The sequence below is a fragment of the Salvelinus namaycush genome, chromosome 6, assembly GCF_016432855.1.
Source record: "Salvelinus namaycush isolate Seneca chromosome 6, SaNama_1.0, whole genome shotgun sequence".
Classification (NCBI taxonomy): Eukaryota; Metazoa; Chordata; class Actinopteri; order Salmoniformes; family Salmonidae; genus Salvelinus; species Salvelinus namaycush.
In genome coordinates, this window is record NC_052312.1 from 27,392,750 (window position 1) to 27,420,116 (window position 27,367).

General features: G+C 42.6%; 1 protein-coding gene across 1 annotated transcript in view; it reads left to right on the forward strand.

Moving 5' to 3' along the window:
- Positions 1-27,367, forward strand: part of LOC120049054 (ankyrin repeat and BTB/POZ domain-containing protein BTBD11-A-like) — a 191,620-nt gene that overhangs the window by 78,118 nt on the left and 86,135 nt on the right. Inside the window, exons 5-6 of the mRNA XM_038995312.1 lie at positions 6,362-6,527; positions 18,912-19,001. Coding sequence (XP_038851240.1) covers positions 6,362-6,527; positions 18,912-19,001 — 256 coding nt within the window. The remainder of the gene's footprint in view (positions 1-6,361; positions 6,528-18,911; positions 19,002-27,367) is intronic.

The following is a 27,367-nucleotide window of genomic DNA, read 5'->3' on the forward strand; positions in this document are numbered from 1 at the left end:
TTCGAACAAACATAAATGTATTATATAACATGTTATAAGACTGTCATCTGATGAAGTTGTTTCTTGGTTAGTGACTAATTATATCTCTATTTGGTCGGTTTTGTGATAGCTACCTATGCGGTAGAAAAATGGTGAAAATATGCGGTTGAGTCTTTTGCTATTGTGGTTAGCTAATAGAAATACATATTGTGTTTTCGCTGTAAAACATTTTAAAAATCGGAAATGATGGCTGGATTCACAAGATGTTTATCTTTCATTTGCTGTATTGGACTTGTGATTTCATGAAAGTTATATTATATGATATCCCTGTCGAGTTAGTCTAGGCTATGCTAGTCAGCTCATCCCGATATTGTTATTTCTTTTTTTGCTCCTTTGCACCCTAGTATCTCTACTTGCACATTCATCTTCTGCACATCTATCACTCCAGCGTTTAATTGCTAAATTGTAATTATTTCGCCACTATGGCCTATTTATTGCTTCACCTCCCTAATCTTACTACATTGGCACACAATAGACTTTTCTATTGTGTTATTAACTGTACGTTTGTTTATCCCATGTGTAACTCTGTGTTGTTTGTGTCGCACTTTGCTTTGCTTTATCTCGGCCAGGTCGCAGTTGTGAGAACTTGTTCTCAACTAGCCTATTTAAATAAAGGTGAAATGAAAAGTAATCGTTGCTGTCTATTAACCACAAAGGCCACACTCAACGAGCTGTGTAAGGACATAATCAAATAAGAAAATGCTCATCCAGAGGCAGCGCTCCTCGTGGCCTTAATGTAGGGAAACTTTCAAATTTTTTACCTAATTTCTACCAGCATGGCAAATGTGCAACCAGATAATTTTTTTACAACTCTAGACCACCTTTACTCCACACACAGAGACGTGTACAAAGCTGTCCCTTGCCCTTCATTTGGCAAATCTGAACATAATTCTATCCTCCTAATTCCTGTTTACAAGCAAAACCTATAGCAGGAAGGGCCAGTGACTCGCTCAATACGGAAGTGGTCAGATGACGTAGATGCCAAGCTACAGGTCTGTTTTTCTAGCACAGACTGGAATATGTTCCGGGATTCATCCGACGGCATTGAGGAGTATACCTTATCAGTCACCTGCTTCATCAATAAGTGCATCGATGATGTCGTCCGCACAGTGACCTTACGTACATACCCCAACCAGAAGCCATGGATTACAGGCAACATCCGCACTGAGCTAAAGGGTAGAGCTGTCTCATTCAAGGAACTTTTTTTTCAAGGAGCTCTAACATGGACGCTTATAAGAAATCCCGCTATGCCCTCCTGTCAACCATCAAACAGATAAAGCCTCATTACAGGACTAAGATTGAATCCTAAAACACCGGCTCCAACGCTCATCAGGATGTGGAAGGGCTTGCAAACTATTAGACTAGAAAGGGAGGCCCAGCCGCGAGCTGCGCAGTGACACAAGCCTACCAGATGAGCTAAATGACTTCAATGCGTGCTTTGAGGCAAGCAACACTGAAGCAAGCATGACAGCACCAGCTGTTCTGGAGGACTGTGATCAGGTCAACATTCACAAGACAGATTACCAGAACGTGTACTCAGAGCATGTGATGACCAACTGGCATGTCTTCACTGACATTTTCAACCTGTCCCTGACCGAGTCTATAATACTGACGTTTCAGGCAGATCCCCATAGTCCCTGTGCCCAAGAACATCAAGGTAACCTTCCTAAATGACTACCGACCCATAGCACTCACATCTGTAGCCATGAAGTGCTTTGAAAGGCTGGTCATGGCTCACAATACCATTATCTCAGAAACCCTAAACCCACCCCAAATCACATACCGCCCCAAAAGATCCACAGATCTCTACGCAATCTCTATTGCGCTCCACCATGCCCTTTCTCACCTGGACAAAAGTAACACTTACGTGAGAATACTGTTCATTGACTACAGCTCAGCGTTCAACACCATAGTGCCCTCAAAGCTCATCACTAAGCTAAGGACCCTGGGACTAAACACCTACCTCTGCAATTGAATCTTGGACTTCCTGACTGGCCACCTCCAGGTGTTAAGGGTAGGCAACAACACATCTTCTGTGCTGATACTCAACACCGGGCTCTTCAGCGGTGCGTGCTTAGTCCCCTCCTGTACTCCCTGTTCACCCATGACTGCATGGCCAAGCATGACTCCAACACCATCATCAAGTTTGCCGACGACAAAACGATGGTAGGCTTGATCACCGACAACGATGAGACTGCCTATAGGGAGGAGGTCAGAGACTGGCAGTGTGGTGCCAGGACAACAACCTCTCCCTCAATGAGATCAAGATCATAGTCACTTTACCCCTACCTATATGTATATATTACCTCAATTTCCTCGACTAACCAGTACCCCTTTTATATAGCCTCGTTATTGTTACTCTTATTATTTTACTGTAAGGTTGTATTTGGCGCATGTGACAAATACAATTTGATTTGATCGATGTGGCTCAGCATTCACCCGACTCTACGTCAAGCCTGGTCAATATTCCATTTCATATTTTGATGGTGTACGTGCAGGCCAGCAGTATATAATCGATTATATATAGACAACCGTTCAAAAGTTTGGGGTCACTTAGAAATTCTTGTTTTTGAAAGAAAATTTAAAATCACATCAAATTGATCAGAATAATTTCTCACAAGTCCTCAACTGGCAGCTTCATTAAATGTTTCCCGCAAAACACCAGTCTCAACGTCAACAGTGAAGAGGCGACTCTGGGATGCTGGCCTTCAAGGCAGAGTTGCAAAGAAAGAGCCATATCTCAGACTGGTCAATAAAAAGAAAAGATTAAGATGGGGAAAATAACACAGACACTGGACAGAGGAACTCTGCCTAGAAGGCCAGCATCCCGGAGTCGCCTCTTCACTGTTGCCGTTGAGACTGGTGTTTTGCAGGTACTGTTTTTTGCAGGTGTTTTGCAGGCGGTCAAAACATGCAGTCGAATACATCCTAATAGTACCAGTAAAGTTCGTCGAAACATGTCAAACAATGTTTATAATTAATCATCAGGTTGTCAATTGTCTAAATAATCGATAACATTTCAACCGGACAATAGCATATTCAATAGACAAGAAAAACAATGAAGGGCGCGCACTCGGTCGCGCGCACTCGGTCATGCGCAAAACCAGCACCGCATGATTCTACAGTCCACTGAGAGAAAGATCTCTTTCTTCTTCATTTTTCAGAAAACAAGCCTGAAACAATGTCTAAAGACTGTTGACATCTAGTGGAAGCCATAGGAACTGTAATCTGGGTCCTAACCCATTCAATACTCTATAGGCATTCAATTGAAAATACCCACATCAAACAAATCCCACTTCCTGGATGGATTTTCCTCAGGTTCTCGCCAGCCATATCAGTTCTGTTATTCTAACAGACATTATTTTAACAGTTTTGGAAACTTTAGAATGTTTTCTTTCCAAATCTTATATGCATATCCCAGCTTCTGGGCCTGAGTAACAGGCAGTTTACTTTGGGCACGCTTCTCACCCAGACGTCGAAATACTGCCCCCAAGCCATAAGAAGTTAACCTTTCTAGGACACACGTTCCGCTAGCGGAACCCCCCCCCCAACATTCCGCTGAAAAGGCAGCGCGCGAAATTCAAAAATATTTTAGAAATATGTAACTTTCACACATTAACAAGTCCAATACAGCAAATGAAAGATAAACATCTTGTTAATCTACCCATCGTGTCCGATTTTTAAAATGTTTTACAGCGAAAACACAACATATATTTATGTTAGATCACCACCAAATCCAAAAAACACACAGCCATTTTTCCCAGCCAAAGATAGTCACACAAAAGCAGAAATAGAGATAAAATGAATCACTAACCTTTGATAATCTTCATAAGATGACACTCATAGGACATCATGTTACACAATACATTTATGTTTTGTTCGATAATGTGCATATTTATATCCACAAATCTCGGTTTACAATGGCGCCATGTTCAGAAATGCCTCCAAAATATCCGGAGTAATTACAGAGAGCCACGTCAAATAACAGAAATATTCATCATAAACTTTGATGAAAGATACATGTTTTACATATAATTAAAGATACACTGGTTCTTAACTTCTTATGGCTGCAAGGGGCAGTATTGAGTAGCCTGATAAAATGTGTCCATTTCAAACGGCCTCGTACTCAATTCTTGCTCGTACAATATGCATATTATTATTACTATTGGATAGGAAACACTCTCTAGTTTCTAAAACCGTTTGAATTATTTCTCTGAGTGAAACAGAACTCATTCTGCAGCACTTTTCCTGACCAGGAAGTGGAACGTCTGAAATCGATGCTCTGTTCTTCTTCATGCCTATACATGGGCACAAGACCTATTAGTATACATACACATCATACACCTTCCTCTGGGTGTCAAGAAGGCTGTGAGAGAAGAAATGAGGTGATTATCTCGATCTGGGATGGAATAAATCCTCTTGGAATGACGTGTACCCAATTTCCGGTACTCTGAAGAACGCAATTTGGACAGTGGGGTTGCCTTTTGTTTTGCTGACGTTATATGCGACTATTATTTCCGGCTTTGATTTTATTTGATACATGTCACCATATCATCGTAAAGTATGTTTTTTCAATATAGTTTCATCAGATTATTGAAATTTTTTCGGGAGTTTTGCCGTGTTCCGTTCTCTTCCGTTTGTTTACATGGAGAGATCCGTGCAACCCGGCTAGCGCGCTTGCTAAATGGAGAGAGAAAGTTGCCATTCTGAATCCAAACAACGACTCATCTGGACAAAGGACACCTTCTTCAACATTCTGATGAAAGATCAGCAAAAGTAAGACCCAATTTATGATGTTATTTCATATATCTGTCGTAGTCGCCGGCGCCCAAGTGTTTCTGGCTATTGTGCTAAGCTAATATAATGCTACATTTTGTTTTCGCTGTAAAACACTTAATAAATCGGAAATATTGTCTGGCATCACAAGATGCCTGTCTTTCATTTGCTGTACACTATGTATTTTTCAGAAATGAGTAATTAGGTATTTGACGTTGGTGTCTGTAAATATTATGGCTGCTTTCGGTGCAATTTCTGAATGTAGCTGCAATGTAAACTATGATTTATACCTGAAATATGCAAATTTTTCGAAAAAAACATATGCTATACAATAAATATGTTATCAGACTGTCATCTGATGAGGTTGTTTCTTGGTTAGTGGCTATTTATATCTTTATTTGGCCGAATTTGTGATAGCTACTGATGGAGTCAAAAACTGATGGAGTAATAAAAGTGGAGTCTTTTGCTAACGTGGTTAGCTAATAGATTTACATATTTTGTCTTCCCTGTAAAACATTTTAAAAATCGGACATGTTGGCTGGATTCACGATATGTGTACCTTTCATATGCTGTATTGGACTTGTTAATGTGTGAAAGTTAAATATTTAAAAAAAATATATTTTGAATTTCGCGCCCTGCACTTGAAGTGGCTGTTGTCATAAATGTACCGACGTCGGGCTTGCACGCCAAACAGGTTAATGCAACCGCGGTGTCAGATTTTTTTTTTACTTTAGTAAAAAGCAAAATTTCTCCTCCATGTTGGAGTCAACAGAAATACGAAATTACATCATAAATATTCCCTTACCTTTGATTATCTTCATCAGAATGCAATGCCAGGAATCCTATTTCCATAATAAAGCGTTTTTTTTGTTCAATAATGTCCATTACTTATGTCCAATTAGCAACTTTAGCTAGCATGTGTAGTACACATGTCCAAACACTGGCGCAGGTGAAGGCAAATGTCGGACAAAAACTTCAAAAAGTTATATTACAAGTCGAATAAACTGGTCAAACTTAGTAGAGAATCAATCTTCAGGATGTTGTTATCATATATATCCTGTAACGTTCCAACCGGAGCATTTCTTCATGTCTGTATAAGTAATGGCACACATGGCCATTCCATGACTAGCGCGCGTGACCAGGAACTAGCATTCTGCCAGACCACTGACTCAAATAGCTCCCATCCGGCCCCACATCACACTAGAGGCTTCATTCCACGTTCTACTGACTGTTGACATCTAGTGGAAGGCGTAGGAAGTGCAAACAGATCCATATATTACAGGGAATTGAAAAGGTGATGACTTTCACATCGACCCTCAGAATTCTCACTTCCTGTTTGGAAGTTTGCCTGCCATATGCTCACAGACATAATTCAAACAGTTTTAGAAACTTCAGAGTGTTTTCTATCCAATAGTAATAATAATATGCATATATTATCATCTGGGACAGAGTAGGAGGGAGTTCACTTTGGGCACCAATTCATCCAAAAGTGAAAATGCTGCCCCCTATCCCAAAGAAGTTTTAATCATCCTTATCCCTCCCTCAGGGCAGACGATTGCATCTGTGCTACCCGGAATCTGGATGTGGCGTCCACAGAGGCTAAGTTTCTGCAGGACCTGGGTTTCCGCATGCTCAACTGTGGCCGGACAGACCTCGTGAAACAGGCGGCCAACCTACTGGGGCCTGATGGTATCAACAGCATGAGCGAGCAGGTCCGAGAGATACACACTTACACATATTAGACACACAAGCTCGACATGCACTTACAGTACAGTACGTACAGTACGTACAGTAAAAACCTACACGTGACCAGATTTCTCTGTGAGCTTAAGTCAAATGTTAATCTTTTTTATAGAAGTACCGACTCAGAGATTCAAAATGGTCTATCATACACTGTAGTTGGAGGAATCATGGGAATGTTATGCTGCTTCGACAGTTTATACACTTTCAGCATACTGCAAGTGGGTGTATGGAAAACTAACAGGTAACTAGGCACGTTTTGCATGGCTGCTTCCTTGTAAGGTAGCTTAGAGGTTACGCACATTAGGCCAATAACTGAAAGGTCGCTGGTTTGAATCCCCGAGCAGACTAGTTGAAAAATCTGTCAATATGCCCTTTAGCAAGGCACTAAACCCTAATGGCCCCTGTAAGTCGCTCTGTATACTATGAAAGTGTCTGCTAAATGATTCAAGTTTATTTAGTTTTAAAAATTATCCCAAGTAGGAGAAAATGCCATTGAAAGATTTTGCTTAGTTTTTCACACATGCTAGTGAGCTCTTATTTGTTAATGCCCACTCACCGAAAGACTCAGAATGCCTATCACCACACACACACACACACACACACACACACACACACACACACACACACACACACACACACACACACACACACACACACACACACACACACACACACACACACACGCTGTAACATATTCGTTTAGGGTCTCACTTGGTGAACTCCATAAGATCGAAAATGTATGAATGCAACAACAATGTCTCTACCATGAACATATACAGTCATTGCTCGTTAGCAGGCAAGGCACTCTGAATAAAGCTTTACACTAAAATGTAACACTGTTCCGGTGTCTACAGTGGTTCCTCTTTTAAAAGTTGCAAGCTTGCACCGCGGGATTTAGAGGTACCCAGCGTCACGGCTTCATTGCTCCAGACCACCACAAGGGGGAGTTAGAGCACTCATTATGCATTTGGGTCCCAAGGTTTTTATATGACCAATCATATCGAGTGGTTCCAATGACGAATTTTGACGCGAACCACCCTTGCCTTGTGGCGTTCTTCAACAAAGATGGCTGACAAAACATTACGGTGGAACCAGATGTAAGTTGTTATAACATCATAACTAGTCAAGCAAAAAATTTACAATTGAGAGGAATGTTAGTTAATGTAGAGACAAACATTTGTGAATATTTTTTTGTGAAGTTAATTCACGAAAATTGCTATTTAGCAAGTTCTGACTAGCTAACGTTAGCCAGCTAGCTAGTGTTAGGAGAATTAATTTGTCATTTGTATTGTTTTAGGGACTCCTGAGAAAACCAGCAAACCAGGCTGTCTTCTTGTGACACATTGTATGTAAAGAATCTAGCTAGCTAAAGCATTTACTACAAATTGAATGTACAATTGTGTAAGCTTGCCTTGCAATGCAGCTGAAGTAACATAGCTAGCTAACTATTTACTTGCTTATTGTGTAGTGGAGGATAAAAATAATTGTATGCCTATGGATGTGTAGCTAGCTACAGTATGTAGCCGATCTGTGTATGGACCCTAAAACGTTAGGTTCTGAACTAATATTGATACCAATCTATGAACCTCAGCTGTCATAGCTGTTGTATCAACTTCAAGTCTGAATGGCAATAATGAAGCCTACGGATAGAGTAGAATATAATAACTTTATTGTGCCAAGGATGCAAGTCCTATATACACATGCACTGTAGTTATAACCATGCATGAGATTCCCACATTGTAGCCTGTACATTGAATATATTCACTGATTATGTACTCTTCCTTGGCAAAAAAAGGTGCGGTTCAGGTATGAATCTCTAAGGCATTCTTTTTCAGTCATATCAAACTCCATTATTTGAATGATGCCGTGTCTGCATGTATGTATTACAATTATACACTTCAACAGTGTTTACCACTCCTGCTCTTGGGACATCAATAATTACACATTGTAACTATGTAATAAATTAGAAACATGATTGATTTGTAATTCATATATACAGACAATAAATATGCATATCTAACTCCCTTCATCTTCATTAATCTGAGGACACAGAATAGTAATTCAATGAGATACTTAATTTCAACCAGTGGAGAATGTGAAACACTTTATTGAAAGAAGTTCATTATCCAGGTGTTATAAATACATAATACATGCATTATAATTATGATAATTGTAATATTATAAACACAAGTTCAATCTGTACTTCAATGCACATATGGTGTGCATTATAAAACAAGGTGGGGAGAGAGGTGTAGAAGACAGAAAGGGAAAGAGGTAAGAACAGCGGCAGACACCATTTGATTCATGAATTACAGTGCTACCCTAATATTCTCTCAGTTCCTCACAATTGCGGTGTCTCCTAACCAGCCTTGGCCCATCAGTTGGCCCGAAGGTTATCTTAAGAGCGGGTGAGGTGGTCATGACGGGACTGACTTCCTCTCTCACATCAAACCATACCTGCAGACCAAGTAACATCTCGCCTATGATCATGCTGCGCCCTCTGTGTCAGCCAGTTCAGATGCAGGAAGAGTTCACCAAAACAGCTGATATAACCTAGAGGATATAGGGAGAAGGGGAAGAGGGATGAAGTGAAGAAGAGACTGTTATTGTGTGTGTGGTCTCACATGGTATCCACACTAAGTGGCTACAGAGTATGTTATGCTGAAAAACAGACATGAGGACAAGCAATAGAAGAAAATGTCAATAGAAGATACTGTATGTGATGCAGACACCTATCGGAGTGTACCTGAAACATTTAAGTATAGAGGGCTATCTGTCTCACCACTTGATTATTGCAAGGCTAACCCCCAGGGAAATCATGACTTGGCAACAACAGATAGTCCAGTGAAAATGGCTGTGTTTATGTGGTGTAAATCTGAAAATTAGCAGCTGACATTATAAGGTTTTTTAAATTAATGCATGTGAGACAGGTTCCATGTACAACAAGACAGGCAGACATGGAGAAAAAGAACACAGAACAGTGTAATTAGATCTGGATTTATGGACACTTTTGCCAGCAATAAAGCTTCCACGGCCTGTTCCTAGGACAGTGAAAATCTGGCAATTGTAACGGCAGCCTTCCTCCTCTTCAAGAGAAGAGAAGGTGTAGCAGGGATCGGACCAACACGCAGCGTAGCCAGTGCTCAACATGTTTAATTACGAATAACGTGAACACTTAAAACAATACAAAATAACAAAAATGTGGCAAACCGATACAGCCCTATCTGGTGCAGAGAAAACACAAAGACAGGAAACAACCACCCACAATCCCCAACACAAAACAAGCCACCTAAATATGATTCCCAATCAGAGACAACACAAAACACCTGCCTCTGATTGGGAACCATATTAGGCCAAACATAGAAACAGACAAACTAGACACACAACATAGAATACCCACCCAGCTCATGTCCTGACCAACACTAAAACAAGCAAAACACACAAGAACTATGGTCAGAACGTGACAGTACCCCCCTCCTGAGGTGCGGACTCCGAACGCACCCCCTAAAACTCTAGGGGAGGGTCTGGGTGGGCATCTGTCCGCGGTGGCGGCTCCGGGGCTGGACGAGGACACCACTCCACCATTGTCTTTGTCCCCCTCCTTAGCGTCCTTTGAGTGGCGACCCTCGCCGCCGACCTTGGCCTAGGAACCCTCACAAAGGGCCCCATCAGACTGAGGAGACAGCTCCGAACCGAGAGGTAGCTCCGGACAGAGAGGTAGCTCCGGACGAATGGCAGCTCCGGACTGAATGGCAGCTCCGGACTGAATGGCAGCTCCGGACTGAATGGCAGCTCCGGACTGAATGGCAGCTCATGACTGGAGGGCAGCTCATGACTGGAGGGCAGCTCATGACTGGAGGGCAGCTCATGACTGGAGGGCGGCTCTGGCAGATCCTGACTGACTGGCGGCTCTGGCAGCTCCTGACTGGCTGGCGGCTCCTGACTGGCTGGCGGCTCTGGCGGCTCCTGACTGGCTGGGGGCTCTGGCGGCTCCGGACTGGCTGGGGGCTCTGGCGGCTCCTGACTGGCGGGCGGCTCTGACGGCTCGGGACAGGCGGGCGGCTCTGATGGCTCGGGACAGACGGACGGCACAGATGCCCTGGGCAGGCAGGCAGCTCAGACGGCGCTGGGCAGGCGGGCAGCTCAGACGGCGCTGGGCAGACGGGCAGCTCAGATGGCGCTGGGCAGACGGGCAGCTCAGACGGCGCTGGGCAGACATGCAGCTCAGAAGGCGCTGGGCAGACGGACAGCGCACACGGCGCTGGGCAGACGGACAGCGCAGGCGGCGCTGGGCAGACGGGCGACTCTGACCTGCTGAGGCGCACAGTAGGCCTGGTGCGTGGTGCCGGAACTGGTGGTACTGGTTTGTAGACACGCACCTCAAGGCTAGTGCGGGGAGCAGGAACAGGGCACACTGGACTCTCGAGGCGCACTATAAGCCTGGTGCGTGGTACCGGCACTGGTGGTACCGGGATGAGGGCACGCACCTCAGGGCGAGTGCGGGGAGAAGGAACAGTGCGTACAGGGCTCTGGAGACGCACAGGAGGCTTTGTGCGTAGTGCCGGAGCTGGTGGTACCGGGCTGGAGACATGCACCACAGGGCGAGTGAGTGGAGGAGGAACAGGGCTCTGGAGACGCACTGGAAGCCTGGTGCGTGGTGTTGGCACTGGTGGTACTGGGCTGATGACAGGAGAGCTAGTACGTGGGGCTGCCACGGGAGAGCTGGTGCGCTGAGCTGGCACAGGACGTGCAGGGCTAGGGAGGCGCACAGGAGGCCTGGTGCGTAAGGCTGGCACAGTCTTCACCAGACGGCTAGCCCGCACCTCAGGACGAGTATGGAGAGCTGACTCAGGTGATATCAAATCCCCGACACGCTCCGTCGGGCAGATGTCGTGCCTCATGCACCAAACCAGCAAATCCCTAATTTCTCTCTCCTCCAATTTCCCCATTAGATCCTTCACAGTCTCTACTTCGCTCACCTCCAATACCGCCCTCATTTGCTCTGGTTCCATCCTTGGCTCCTTACGGTAAGCAGTCTCTTCTTCACTTCATCCCTCTTCCCCTTCTCCCTAAATCCTCTAGGTTATATCAGCTGTTTTGGTGAACTCTTCCTGCATCTGAACTGGCTGACACAGAGGGCGCAGCATGATCATAGGTGAGATGTCACTTGGTCTGCAGGTATGTTTTGATGTGAGAGAGGAAGTCAGTCCCGTCATGACCACCTCACCCGCTCTTAAGATAACCTTCAGGCCAACTGATGGGCCAAGGCTGGTTAGGAGACACCGCAATTGTGAGGAACTGAGAGAATATTAGGGTAGCACTGTAATTCATGAATCAAATGGTGTCTGCCGCTGTTCTTACCTCTTTCCCTTTCTGGGGAGTTGTCTCAAGTCTCCTACTTGACCCAGCTACACTCCCCTTTAGCCCCCCCCCCCCCCCAATACATTTTTGGGGTTTCTTCTCGGGCTTCCTACTGCGTCGTGCTAACCCCATTCGCCGGTATCCCTCTGCACATTGCTCCATGGAATCCCAGGCGGGCTCCGGCACTCTCCCTGGGTCGATCGACCACCTGTCTATTTCCTCCCAAGTGGTATAACCCAGATCCTGCTCACGCTGCAGAGCTAGCTCCTCAAAACGCCGCCTCTCCGCTTTCGCTGCCTCCAGCTCCGCTTTGGGGCGGCGATATTCCTCTGGCTCTGCCCAGGGTCCTTTACCGTCCAGCTCGTCCTCCCATGTCCATTCCTGAACTCGCTGCTGCTGCTGCTGCCCGTAGCCACGCTGCTTGGTCCGAGTTTGGTGGGTGGTTCTGTAACGGCAGCCTTCCTCCTCTTCAAGAGAAGAGAAGGTGTAGCAGGGATCGGACCAACACGCAGCGTAGCCAGTGCTCAACATGTTTAATTACGAATAACGTGAACACTTACAACAATACAAAATAACAAAAATGTGGCAAACCGATACAGCCCTATCTGGTGCAAAGAAAACACAAAGACAGGAAACAACCACCCACAATCCCCAACACAAAACAAGCCACCTAAATATGATTCCCAATCAGAGACAAAACAAAACACCTGCCTCTGATTGGGAACCATATTAGGCCAAACATAGAAACAGACAAACTAGACACACAACATAGAATGCCCACCCAGCTCACGTCCTGACCAACACTAAAACAAGCAAAACACACAAGAACTATGGTCAGAACGTGACAGCAATATCTACATTTTCGACCCCTTGGTCAGCTCGCTTTCTGAAAATAAAGAAAACAGCTTATTTTTTTATAGATAGGTAAACAATTACTGAGATATGACCGTTCAATCTAAAGCAGCAGACATTATTTTTAGGATACGTCAATACAGCCCAGTGCTGCTTCCCTGAGATGCCATCTTTGCAGGTGTCCGTTTTGACTTCCTTTGTGTCGGAAAAAGTTGCTTTAAGAACAATTATTTTTGATTGAAAATAAAAAGGTTTTGCTCTCGACAAAAAGACAAATGTACCTCCATAGCAATTTGCCTGTGAACATAACCACACCTTCCTACAAATGTGCTACTGTATACAGAATTCTTGACGCACAACCGAAGATGCTGCCATATCCTGCCAGCACGCCCACAAGTGAGCCACTCAGGCGCAGAATGATGATGCGTGAAACAGGGAAAGGAATGAGATCGGAACAATAATTTGTTGCAAGTTGGGGAGGAGGGCTAATAGCTGAACAATAGACTATTCAACCTTAACTAAAGAATAGTATGATAGCCTACCTAGGTGTAAAAAAAAAAACAGACCAGATCACAGACCAGATTTGCCCTAATGACCAAGGGGTAGCTTGCTACTCAATGTAATAAAGTAATGACTTTTCAAATAAGTTACCTTAAATGTTATGTTGGCTGACAATTTGTTAGCTATGCTGTCCTTAACGAACCACATAGCATATCATTACAGGAGTATGTACCGGTATGTTAGCTAGCTACCTGACGTTAGTTGTTATACATCAAACTTGCCAGTATTAACTATAGGCTATCTAACTACCCAACATTTATTGAATTGATTATTCTCGACATTCTTAGCTTAGCTAAATGGTATACTCATTGTGCTTTCTCAATGGCCATTCGGGTGCTGGCCATCTATAGGCTGGACAATAGAACGAGTCAACGGCTGACTAAACTGGAACACTAGCACGAGCCCATAGCAAATGAATGGAATCGAACATTCGCAGAGCCTGTTTTGACTTAGAATTACATCAAAAATGTATCTCTATTTTCCCACTACAATCTGTTCGCCGGACGAAACTGGAAAAAAACTGCTGGAAAAACTACTTGGAAAAATGATGTCTGCATAATGAAAAAGTAGGGAAAAAATACAAACTTCTGACTATTTCTGGTCTAGTGATTCATGACAAATGAGCTCGCTGCCCAGACTTACATAATTACAAAGAGGAGATTCTCCTGATTTAAAATGGTGCCCATGTAACAGTTTTGCTTCCGTCCCTCTCCTTGCCCCTACCTGGGCTGAAACCAGGGACCCTCTGCACACAGACAACAGCCACCCTCGAATGCCTGGAAGACCTGCTGGAACAGTGCCTCAGCAACCTGGAGAGAAGTAGGGAGACCAGAGAGAGGGATAAAAGACAGAATTTTGAGAATTTATCCATAACCACCAAAATGGTGGTAAACCCGTCAGAGGGGGGGGAGATTAGTGACAATATTAATGGATAGATGAGACCAGGGATGCTGAGTAACAGGAGTTTCCCTGCTGGACCGTGCCGGTGGGACTTAGGTTGGGCAAACACAGAACAGGAGTTGATGTAGCGAATAACGTCCTGCGCAAAGGTGGGCCACCAATACTTTTCGGAGAGAGATTGATTAGTACGGGTGATCCCAGGATGTCCAGCAACGACAGCTGTGTGTGCCCAGGTCAACAGCTGCAACCTTTTCCCCATGGGAACGTAGATGCGCTCAGGAGGACATGTAGTGGGTGCAGGTTGCCTCTTCAGAGCCTGGCGAATGTCCACATCTACATCCCAGACCACAGGTGATACGACTCGAGAGGGATCGGGAAAGGAGGTCCTCCGGCATTAGGGTGACCAATCCGTGAGTCTCATCCTCGACCATGAGATGGTGGGGTTATAACATTGGAGCCATGGGAGGCCGAGTATGATCTTGTGAGCTGGTGCACTAGTGATGAAGAAGGGAAAGTTCTCCTGATGAATGGACTCCATGGTGAGGGTGAGTGGTGTGGTGATGGTTCCGGATCCTAGTGGCCGATTATCAAGGGCTTGAAACGGAGAGGAGAGGCGCAGGTGCGCGTAAAGATGGTGCCAGGTGTGCGTAATGATGGTAGTTAAAGCCAGTGATTAGTAAACCGGAGACGTTGATCGTCTACAGGACTCACCATATTACCCATAGGACATTTTTCATCATCCTCCCTCTCTGGAAGTATTCCTCCTCCACCAAAGCAGTACCGATCAACTCTGACTACTGCTTTTGGATCGCCAGATAACACCTTGATTTCATAATGCTTTGCAATGACGAGTAGATTCGCCTTTGTACATTTATCTAGCATTTCCCAGGTAGGGTATTCCACAAATGCTTCCACCTTAGTCTAATATTAATAAACCTTAGTTTATTAATATTTTTAAGACTGTGTTTATGCAACTTTAAAATCTTATAACCCCTCAAGGTGGATGTCAGTGACAGAAACTCTACCACAAAAGGGTATTTTGAACACTCAAATATCTGTGCACAGCAGAGCTTCAGAGTAGGCGATTAAAGCAACTACCATACTCATGGGAAACAAGATCCCGGATGAACCCCCATTTTGTTACGTTCCCCATCATGAATGTCGCTCAAACAGAAGAGAGAACTAACAAAGTCACTGCCAACAGCCAAAACAAAACAGGTGGGGTTTTAGGAGTGGTTCTAGAAGTCATATGTGTGTCCACTGAAAGTTTTCTAGCAACAACAACCTAAAAAGACACCCACCATGAGCACCCACTAAATTTTCCCACGAGAGGCAAATAAATGCAAAACCCACAACAAACCTAAAGACAGGCAGCAAACCAAAAAGGTGGAGCTAAACAAAATCAGGGAACTCAGATATAGGACTGTTTGTCTAGAAATAAACACAGGGAGAGCACTGGGCCAGCCACTCTTAAATAGCACCTGGGCCAGCATAGGTGAAACACTTTCCCACTAACGAGATAGCAACCAGCACAGGTATAACACATACTGACTGAGGTGACACCAATTGGTGTGCCCTACGTGCTAACGAACTATATTTGCTAAAGTTCAACCTCAAAACATAATTATTATTTATTTTTTTATCGAATTTTTATTTTATTTTATCTAAATTGGTAGTGAGAGAAGGACTCGAGTTAGCCATCCCTGTGAGCCTGTAAGGTATCTCATACTTCTGTAGGTTACTAGCAATGAGGTAATACGGGAGTTTTTGTACAAGAGCTTAGAAAAATTAATAGGACACTATGTTTTGATTTCTGCATTACCTTAATAAGCTCCCAAGTGGCGCAGTGGTCTAAGACCCTGCATCTCAGTGTGAGTGGTGTATCTGCAGTACTTGGTTCAAATCCAGACTGCATCACATCTGGCTGTGATTGGAGTCCCATAGTGTGGCACACAATTGGCCTGGTGTTGCCAGTGTTGCCAGGGTAGGCTGTCATTGTAAATTAGGAAAATAAAATAGAGTGCTTTCATCAGAAGCTTACAGTTTTTTACTGAGGAACCAATATAAAGTGCATATATAATGTGAATAGTGTAGACCATAAAACGGACCCTTGACGTACACATTTACTGACCTCAAGGAATTGTGAATTGATAGTCAGCAACAATACATTGAGATCTGCCCATAAGATAATTTATGGTTGCTGTCATGTCCAACCGAGACAGTCTGTTCAATAACAATAAGTGCCTTTGACAGGTCAATAAACAAGGCAAAACAATGCTGCTTTTTATCTAGCGAGCATGCAATATCATTGACATCAATGGATGCAGCTGAGATGGTACTTTGACCTTGTCAAAATCCGTATTACAGTTTTTTCCAACTGCTTACACACGTTTTCAAAACGGTCTCCTTTTTTCAAAACTCTACACACAATTCCCAAAACTGCACACACAAAATGCAAAATGCCTCACATCTCCTTCAAAATATAACACTGCATTCAAAATGCCATAAACACATGTCAGAATGAAGCATTTGCATCAAATGGCAAACACTGCTTTCATAATAGTACATTTTTGGATATACCATGTAAACACTGTTGTTCTAAATCTAAAGCTCTTTGGTATTTCATAGGCTTATATCTACATTTCAATACAATGTTCTACAGTGAAAGTAATCTGCTGAGAGGGGTAACAAGTACACTGTAAACACCAATGCAATGTAGAAACAGAAAATATTTATTAGGCCAAACATTACTGTTGTATACAGTAGCATACAACAAAACCATAAACATATGTAAACCAAAAGTATATTCCTTAGAATACAGTAAAGAACACAATTGTGTGTGTGGGGTCCCGGGGGGGCAGTCCAGGAATTGGTAGGGGGGGCAGTCACCAGTGCTAAGCTACGGGTGGCAAACCAGTTTTGGACCAGAACAGCCCGGTGAAAACTAACATTGTCCCATAAAACCACAAATCTAGCAGGCTCCTGATCTGGATCAGGGACAAGCATTGTGTAAATTGCATCCAGAAAAGTGAGCATATGGCCGGTGTTGTACGGACCCACCCAGTGTGGCATTGTGATGGAGGACACAGTGATAGCAGCACACAGTTATATTACCCCCACGCTGTCCAGAGACATTGGTAATTGCCCTCTGTCCTATTACATTTCTTCCGCGGCACCTGGTTTGAAGCCAACCTCATCCACATAAATAAATTCATGGCGAATTACATGGGCATCCAGCTCCAATACTCTCTGTAACAGACAAAGGGATATACAGATGAGTAAATATGGTATGTCTGAAGTACTGGAAGTAGTGTTGCATACATACCTCTACAAAGTCATCTCGCATATTCTTGACTCTCAGAGTTTCTCTCAAATGGCAGCTTGTAAAGTTGTTTCACCGTTGGAGGATGCGTTGTATGGTCGACAGGCTTACAGCATTGATGTTGTTAAATATGGTGTCATTATTCAAGATATGCTCTCTTATCTCTCGAATCCTAATTGCATTGTTGGCCAAAACCATATTTATAATTGCAGTCTATTGTACATCTGTAAACAAGCGTCCTCGTCCTCCATGATGTCTTTGCCTTTCCACTCTGTACAGAATTCAAACACAGTATGTGTTCAGCATAGGAACTGTAAACAATGTACAAAAAAAGGTAGTACAGCATGATAACCAACCTCATTCATTCAATGCAGTGCAGTAAATGGATGGCTTAGAGTTACAAATGTTTATGCAATACTATGCAGTCATACGTATTTTACAGTACATTACTGTAATGCTAAAATAGACATTAGATAGTTGCATACCTGTTCTCATTTCTGAAGGTTCGAATTATGGACGCCACTGTATATCGACTCAAGTTGGCCTGGACTCTCAGTCCAGCCTTTCTCATGGTCAAACCGTGGTTGATCACATGATCAACAAGTGTTGCCCTAATTTCATCAGAGATGGCTCTCCTTCCTTCTCTTCTTTGCCTTTGCCCTCGTCCTCTTCTTCCTCTTCCTCTCCCTCCTACTCCTCTTGCACTCTGTCCATTGTTGGCATCCATTGTTCAAAACAGGTAATCTGACCTTTGACCTATTTATAGGCATATACTACAATAAAGCAGTGATTGGTTAGTGATCAGTTAAGCTATTAGTGTTTGCACATGTGAGGAGTGTGTGTGTGACCTGGTGAATAAGTGTAGCATTTTGATTGGTTGTGGGTGGAAAAGGAAAGCAAGTCGCTTCCTATTAGATTTGTGTTTGTGTTTTAGGTAGAGAATTGTGTGTAGTGTTTTGAAAAAAGTGTTTTATGCAATTGACAATTGAGTCAAAGGCTGAGCAATAGCTTATGGTTTTGGATATTTGGTGTGTAGTTTTGCACTTTGAGTGAGAGGTTTCAAAAATCGTGTGACATGAAAAGATTTTTTGTGTAAGCAGTTGGAAAAAAACTGTAATATGTATTTAGGATACATTTGCTGGTTAAGAAGGAGCAAAGTTGAGAGTTTTTCAATGATTCGAAAAGCTTTAATATATGGCAGTAGTTATTTAGGTCGCTAGACCTTGTGACGAAGAAGTACAGTGTCACACTTTAGGAATACTGAAATCCATGAAATTGGGACCATATGGTCCTGTAAGTCACCTCTGCAAGTGACTGTGAATCTGTCGCCCCTTTTCTCTCCATCTCTCCCCTCTAGGGGATGACACCACTCATGTATGCCTGTGTGCGGGGAGACGAGGCCATGGTTAAGATGCTGCTGGACACTGGGGCCGACATCAACAGTGAGGTCAGTGCTGCCAAACAATATGTCCCCCGGGAACACAGTGATAAATAAATAGGTGGGATATTGTTCGGATAGTGTGGAGAGAAGCAGACAACCCCTGTCTTGTGTTGTAACAATGATTCTTGTTTCCTTTTTCTTGCATTATTTTACCTGTGTTTGACATGCGTGTGTAGTGTTGGTCGAATTTGACATTATTTGCATACATCCTGCAAAGAAACCTGTTTGTGTTATCGTACAATTGCCAACTCCTTGTCTCTCGTTGTCATGCCAAATATCTTTGGCTTTACAGTCAGAGATGTGCAAAGTACTATCTTGTTACAATCACCAAATACTCTAAAGACCAAAGTATCAAAATGATATACAAAATACTTTAGCAAAGTATTGTATTAATCCAAATAGTTATTGTATGAATTTAGTATTTCAAAATACATAATCAATTTGCAAGAACACGCTTTCCCTACAACAACATTCTCAGTAATGGTAACACATTTTTGGTTTTACTTGCTACGACTGTGATATGTGGTTGTTTATCTGCCATAGTTGAATGAACCGACTGTAATTAAATCAGATCAAGTGTTAACTGGATGCTCCGGTCAACTGTAAGTGCATTTATTGTGAAGTGGAAATGTCTAGGAGCAACAATGGCTCAGCCATGAAGTGATAGGCCACACAAGCGCACAGAACGGGACCGCTGAAGCGCGTAGTGCATAAAATTGGAAGCAATGTCAGCACAAGAACTGTTCGTCATGAGTTCCATGAAATGGTTTTCCATGGCCTGAGCAGTTGCACACAAGCCTAAGATCACCATGTGCAATGCCAAGCGTTGGCTGTAGTGGTGTAAAAAATATTCTGTAGCATTGAAGGGCCTCCATCACTTAAATGGAAGAAGTTTGGAACAACCAAGACTCTTCCTAGAGCTGGCCACGCAGCCAAACTGAGCAATCGGGGGAGAAGGGCCTTGGTCAGGGAGGTGACCAAGAACCCGATGGTAACTCTGACAGAGCTCCAGAGTTCCTCTGTGGAGATGGGATAACCTTCCAAAAGGACAACCATCTCCGCAGCACTCCACAAATCGGGCCTTTATGGTAGAGTGGCCAGACAGAAGCCACTCTTCAGTAAAAGGCACATGACAGAAGAAGCCACTCTTCACATGACAGACAGAGGCCACTCTAAAGTAAAAGGAACATGACGACTCTTTTATCTGTATATATCAATGCTGTCGCTCTTGTTGTTGGTGATTCTCTGATCCACCTCCACGCAGATGACACCATTCTGCATACTTCTGGCCCTTCTTTGGACACTGTAATAACAAACCTACAAATGAGCTTTAATGCCGTACAACATTCGTTCCGAGGCCTCCAACTGTTTTTAAATGCAAGTAAAACTTGTCCTCAGATAATCACATGGTATGCTTTCGCCGTAAAGCCTTTTTGAAATCTGACACAGCGGCTGGATTAATAAGAAGTTAAGTTTTATTTTGATATATATCTGTACCGGCTTTCTTCTGTGGACGAAGGAGAGGACCAAAGCGCAGTGTGGTTAGTGTTCATCATGTTTAATAAAGACAATAAACGTGAACACCACAAAATACAAAACAACAAATGTGAAAAACCGAAACAGTTCTGTCTGGTGCAGACAGACGAAGAGAGAAGACAACCACCCACAAAACCCAACACAAAACAGGCTACCTAAATATGGTTCCCAATCAGAGACAATGACTAACAACCTCCTCTGATTGAGAACCATATCAGGCCAAACATAGAAACGGGAAAACTAGACACACAACATAGAATGCCCACTCAGCTCACGTCCTGACCAACACTAAAACAAAGAAAACACAAAAGAACTATGGTCAGAACGTGACAATATCACATATATTTTCAAGAATGTTAAATATTTGAATTGAGTATTTTTGAATTTCGCGCTCTGCAATTTCACTGGATGTTGGCCAGTTACCGTCCCAGGTACCCATAAGACTTAAGCATCTCCTATCCAAAATTAAATCTAGAATCGGCTTCCTATTTCGCAAAACAAAGCCTTCTTCACTCATGCTTCCAAACATACCCTCGTAAACTGACTATCCTACCGATCCTTGCGATGTCATTTACAAACTCACCTCCAACACTCTACTCAGCAAACTGGATGTAGTCTATCACAGTGCCATTCGTTATGTCACCAAAGCCCCATATACTACCCACCACCGCGACCTGTACACTCTTGTTGGCAGCCCCTCACTACATATCCGTCTGCAAACCCACTGGCTCCAGGTCATCTATAAGTCTTTGCTAGGTAAAGCCCCGCCTTATCTCAGCTCACTGGTCACCATAGCAACACCCACCCGTAGCACACGCTCCAGCAGGTATATTGCACTGGTCATCCCCAAAGCCAACACTTCCTTTGGCCGCCTTTCCTTCCATTTCTCTGCCAATGACAGGAACGAATTGCAAAAATCACTGAAGCTGGAGTCTTATATCTCCCTCTCTAGCTTTAACTTCTTATGGCTGCAGGGGCAGTATTGAGTAGCTTGGATGAAAGGTGCACAGAGGTGCCCATAGAAAACTGCCTGCTCCTCAGTCCCAGTTGCTAATATATGCATAGTATTATTTGTATTGGATATAAAACACTCTGAAGTTTCTAAAACTGTTTGAATGATGTCTGTGAGTATAAGAGAACTCATATGGCAAGCAAAAACCTGAGAAAAAATCCAAACAGGAAGTGGGAATTCTGAGGTTGGTCGATTTTCAACACAGCCCCTATTGAACAAACAGTGGGATATGGATGAGTTTGCACTTCCTACGGCTTCCACTAGATGTCAACAGTCGGTAGAACCTTGTCTGATGCTTCTATCGTGAAGTGGGGCCGAAGGAGACAGGAAATAGTCAGGTCTACCATGACCTGGCCATGCTCTGACCATGCGCGTTCACATGAGAGGGAGCTCTGTTCCATCGCATATCTGAAGTCAATGTAATTCTCCGGTTGGAACGTTACTGAAGATTTATGTTAAAAACATTCTAAAGATTGAGTCAATACATCGTTTGACATGTTTCTACTGACTGTTACGGAACTTTTTGACATTTCGTCAGCTTTTAGTGGACGCTCTTTCTGACTTTGGATTAGTTTACCAAACACGCTAACAAAAATAGCTATTTGGACATAAATGATGGACATTACCGAACAAAAAAAACATTTCTTGTGGAAGTGGGAGTCCTGGGAGAGCATTCCGACGAAGATCAGCAAAGGTAAGTATTTATAATGCTTTTTATGAGTTTTGTTGACTGCACAATTTGGCGGGTAACTGTATGGCTTCCTTTTGTGGCTGAACGCTGTTCTCAGATTATTGAATATTGTGCTTTTGCCGTAAAGCTTTTTGAAATCTGACACAGCTGTTGCATTAACATGTTAGGGGTGCAGCCCGACACCGGTACACTTATGACAACATCCAGCTCAAGTGCAGGGCGCGAAATTCAAAAGATATTTTTTTTAAATATTTAACTTTCACACATTAACAAGTCCAATACAGCATATGAAAGGTACACATCTTGTGAATCAAGCCAACATGTCCGATTTTTAAAATGTTTTACAGGGAAGACAAAATATGTAAATCTATTAGCTAACCACGTTAGCAAAAGACACCACTTTTCTTACTCCATCAGTTTCTTACTCCATCAGGTGCTATCACAAATTCGACCAAATAAAGATATAAATAGCCACTAACCAAGAAACAAATTCATCAGATGACAGTCTGATAACATATTTATTGTATAGCATATGTTTTGTTTGAAAAATTTGCATATTTCAGGTATAAACCATAGTTTACATTTCAGCTACAATCAGAAATTGCACCGAAAGCAGCCATAATATTTACAGACACCAACGTCAAATAGCTAATTACTCATCATAAAACATTTCTGAAAAATACATAGTGTGCAGCAATTGAAAGACAGGCATCTTGTGATTCCAAACAATATTTCCGATTTATTAAATGTTTTACAGCGAAAACAAAATGTAGCGCTATATTTGCGTAGCCACAATAGCCAGATACACTTGGGCGCCCACGACCAATTCACATGCACGACAGATATATGAAATAACATCATAAATTGGTTCTTACTTTTGCTGATCTTTCATCAGAATGTTGAACAAGGTGTCCTCTGTCCAGATGAGTCGTTGTTTGGATTCAGAATGGCAAATTTCCCTCTTCACTTAGCATTGGCACTAGCCGAGTGGCACAAATCTCTCCGACGTAAACACAGTCAGAGGACGGAACACGGCAAAACTCCCGAAAAAATTTCAATAATCTGATTAAACTATATTGAAAAAACATACATTACGATGATATGTTCACATGTATCAAAAAAATTCCGAGCCGGGGATAGTTGTCGTCTATTACGGCAGCAAAACAGAAGGCAATGGCACTTCCTTGTCGCGCGTTTCAGAGTACCGGAAGTGGACGGTCACGTCAAAGAAATAGCTTTTATTCCACCCCAGACCAAGATGAACACAAAATTTCTTCTCTCACATCCTCTTGACACCAAGAGGAAGGCGTATGGAGTGTAAGTAGACTCCTAAGTGTCATGACCATATATAGGCATCAAGTTGAACAGAACACATATTTCTGACATTTCACTTCCTGGTCAGGGAAAGTGCTGCCAAATGAATTCTGTTTCACTCAGAGAAATAATTCCAACGGTTTTAGAAACTAGAGAGTGTTTTCTATCCAATATTAATAATAATATCCATATTGTACGAGCAAGAATTAAGTAGGAGGCCGTTTGAAATGGGCACGATTTCACTGGCTACTCAACACTTTCCCTTGCAGCCAGAATAAGTTAAGAACAAGTGTATCTTTAATTCTATGTAAAACATGTATCTTTCATCAAAGTTTATAATGAGTATTTATGTTATTTGACGTGGCTCTCTGCAATTTCTCTGGATATTTTGGAGGCATTTCTGAACATGGCGCCAATGTAAACTTTTTGTATATAAATATGAGCTTTATCGAACAAAACATATATGTAATTTGTAACATGAAGTCCTATGAGTGTCATCTGATGAAGATCATCAAAAGTTAAGGATTCATTTTATCTCTATTTCTGCTTTTTGTGACTCCTGTCTTTGGCTGGAAAAATGACTGTGTTTTTCTGTGATTTTGCGGTGACCTAACATAATCGTTTGTGGTGATTTCGCTGTAAAGCCTATTTGAAATCGGACATTTTGGTGGGATTAACAACAAGATTACCTTTAAAATGGTATAAGATACATGTATGTTTGAGGAATTTTAATCATGAAATTTCTGTTGTTTGAATTTGGCGCCCTGCACTTTCACTGGCAGTTGTCATATCATCCCGTTAACTTCTCTAGGGTAGGTGAGATGCTAACGTCCCACCAGGCCAACATCCGGTGAAACTGCAGTGAGCTAACATTTTAAATACACCATTCGTTGTATTAAACATTCTTGTAAATACATGTATCTTACATCATTTAAAAGATGAACGTCTTATTAATCCAGCCGCTGTGTCAGATTTCAAAAAGGTTAACTGCAAAAGCAAACATGCGATTTTCTGAGGACGGCGCCCCACACACACAAGTATTACTAGCATTTTCCAACCAAACATTAGAGTCACGAAAGTCAGAAATAACAATAAAATAAATTGCTTACCATTGAAGATCTTCCTCTGGTGGCAATGCCAAGTGTCCTAACTACACAGTGAATGTTCGTTTTGTTTGATAAAATACATTTTTATAGCCTAACAAGAAACATTTGTAAACCGGTTGCGTCGTGATTTCAATCTCATTCAATTTTGGACGAAGCGTTTGTGGTAATTACACACACTAAACAAACGTTTATCCAGTCATGGTTGGTTTCATTGCAATCCTCTGGTTGTTACTAACACAACCATACATGATGGCTCTTTTCCTGGGACGTAATTGACCGAAACAAACTGATTTGAAGACACCAATCAATGACCTCATTGCGCACCAATGGTAGGACCGGTCTATCGTTGATTGACTGTATTTTGGCCCAATGACCACTGATCATCTTGAAATCTAGCTTGGAAGATAGCCAATGAGCTGAGGTAAACGGCAATATGTAATGGTTATACGTTTGAAGACCAGCCTTTGTCGTAAACTCTGGCGTAAAAGAGGTTCATTCGCCATTGCAAATCCTACTTGACGGAGCCACGAGTGTTACGCATAGCAGTACATATTCAATAGCATTTTCAACAAGTTTATATATTTAAATTATGGCGAATAAATCAGGAAAAGCTAAAACAAAGTCTAGGTATACAGATTTAACCCAAATTATAGAGGAAATTTTTAGAGACAGCCCCCCCATCTCACAGCTAGCTTTCAGGGAGCTGCTCATCCAGGAGCTTGCTAGCTACAGCAAGTCCACTGCAGCACCTTCTGCTCCGTCAACCAGTGGTGTTCACCTGCCCAGATTCATCTCTGCAGGCATGAATGTGCCTCAGGGCAAAAAGGGCACAGTGGGGCGGCGACGTTGTGCCCTTTGTCACAGGAAATGCCCCATTGTCACGTTCCTGACCTGTTTTCTTTTGTCTTGTATTTATTTAGTTGGTCAGGGCGTGAGTTGGGTGGGTTTGTCTATGTGTGATTTTCTATGTTGGGATTTTGTGTTCGGCCTGGTATGATTCTCAATCAGAGGCAGCTGTCAATCGTTGTCCCTGATTGAGAATCATACTAAGGCAGCCGGGGTTTCACGTGTGTTTTGTGGGTGTTTGTTTCCGTGTTTGTATTCGTGCCACACGGGACTGTTGTCGGTTGTACTCATTTTTGTTATTTTGTTTCGTGTTAGTGTTCAGTTTCGTTTTAATAAATGATCATGAGCACTACCCACTCTGCGTGTTGGTCCGATCCATGCTCCTCCTCGTCTGAGGAGGAGAACGACTATGACGACCGTTACACCCATCACCTGCACCACCTGTTCAGTAAGCCTCTGCTTTACAGCAGAAAGAGACTGCTATGGGCCATGGCACCAGGACTGAGGGCTGAGGGTCTTCACAATATTTATCTATTTATTTATAAAATATACAATATTGTAAATAGAAAATGTGTAAATAGTTACCCTTGTTATTTGTTTGTTTATTATTATTATTTTTTAATATATATTTTTTCATAAATATTTATTTTTTGGGGGTGTCTTAGAATAGTATTTATGTATTTTGTATATAGTTATTTCCTTCAAAATGTATCACTGTACCAATTCGGCCACTTGAGTACATTTGTGTGGGACACCTGGGTGACTTCATGCTCAATGTCATGTAGCTCGCTCATTTTTGAAGTTATCTGTCTAAAACTTTGCTCAGCTATTGTTGCCATCTTATGTTCTTCATTCAAATCATCCACAACATCGTATCTGTATGTTTGGCTGTTCTTGGTCATTTGAAAGATGATGCAGCAACAATAAAAAACAGAAAACGTATGTTTATTTCCTTGTATTTTCTTCTACCAAATCTATTGTGTTATATTCTCCTACATTCAATTCACATTTCCACAAAATTCAGAGTGTTTCCTTTCAAATGATACAAAGAGTATGCATATCCTTGGTTCTGGGCCTGAGCTACAGGCAGTTAGATTAGGGTATGTCTTTAGGCGGAAATTGAGAAGAAGGGGGGTACCCCAAAGAAGTTAACGTGATTGCAGCCATAAGAAGTTTTAAGCATCAGCTGTCAGAGCACCTTACCGATCAGAGTACCTGTACACAGCCAATCTGTATAAAGCACACCCAACTACCTCATCCCCATATTATTACTTACACTCTTGCTCTACATGCACCCCATCATCTCTACTTGCACATCATCATCTGCACATCTATCACTCGAGTGTTAATGCTAAATTATAGGTATTTCGCCTCTATGGCCTATTTATTACCTACCTCCCTACTCTTCTACATTTGCACACACTGTACATAGATTTTTATATTTTTTCTGTTGTGTTATTGACTGTACGTTTGTTTATGTGTAACTCTGTTTTTTTCCCGCACTGCTTTGCTTCATCTTGGCCAGGTCGCAGTTGTAAATGAGAACTTGTTCTCAACTGGCCTACCTGGTTGAATAAAGGTGAAATATATATATATTTTTTAAATGACAGCCCGCTTGGAGGCACCTAAAGGACTATCAGACCATGAGAAACAAGAATCTCTGGTCTGATTACCAAGCGTCATGTCTGGAGGCAACCTGGCACCATCCCTATGGTGAAGCATGGTGGTGGCACCATCATGCGGTGGGGATGTTTTTCAGCGGCAGGGACTGGGAGACTAGTCAGGAAAGATGAACGGAGCAAAGTACAGAGAGATCCTTAATGAAAACCTGCTTCAGAGCGCTCAGGACCCTGTTGCGAAGGTTCAC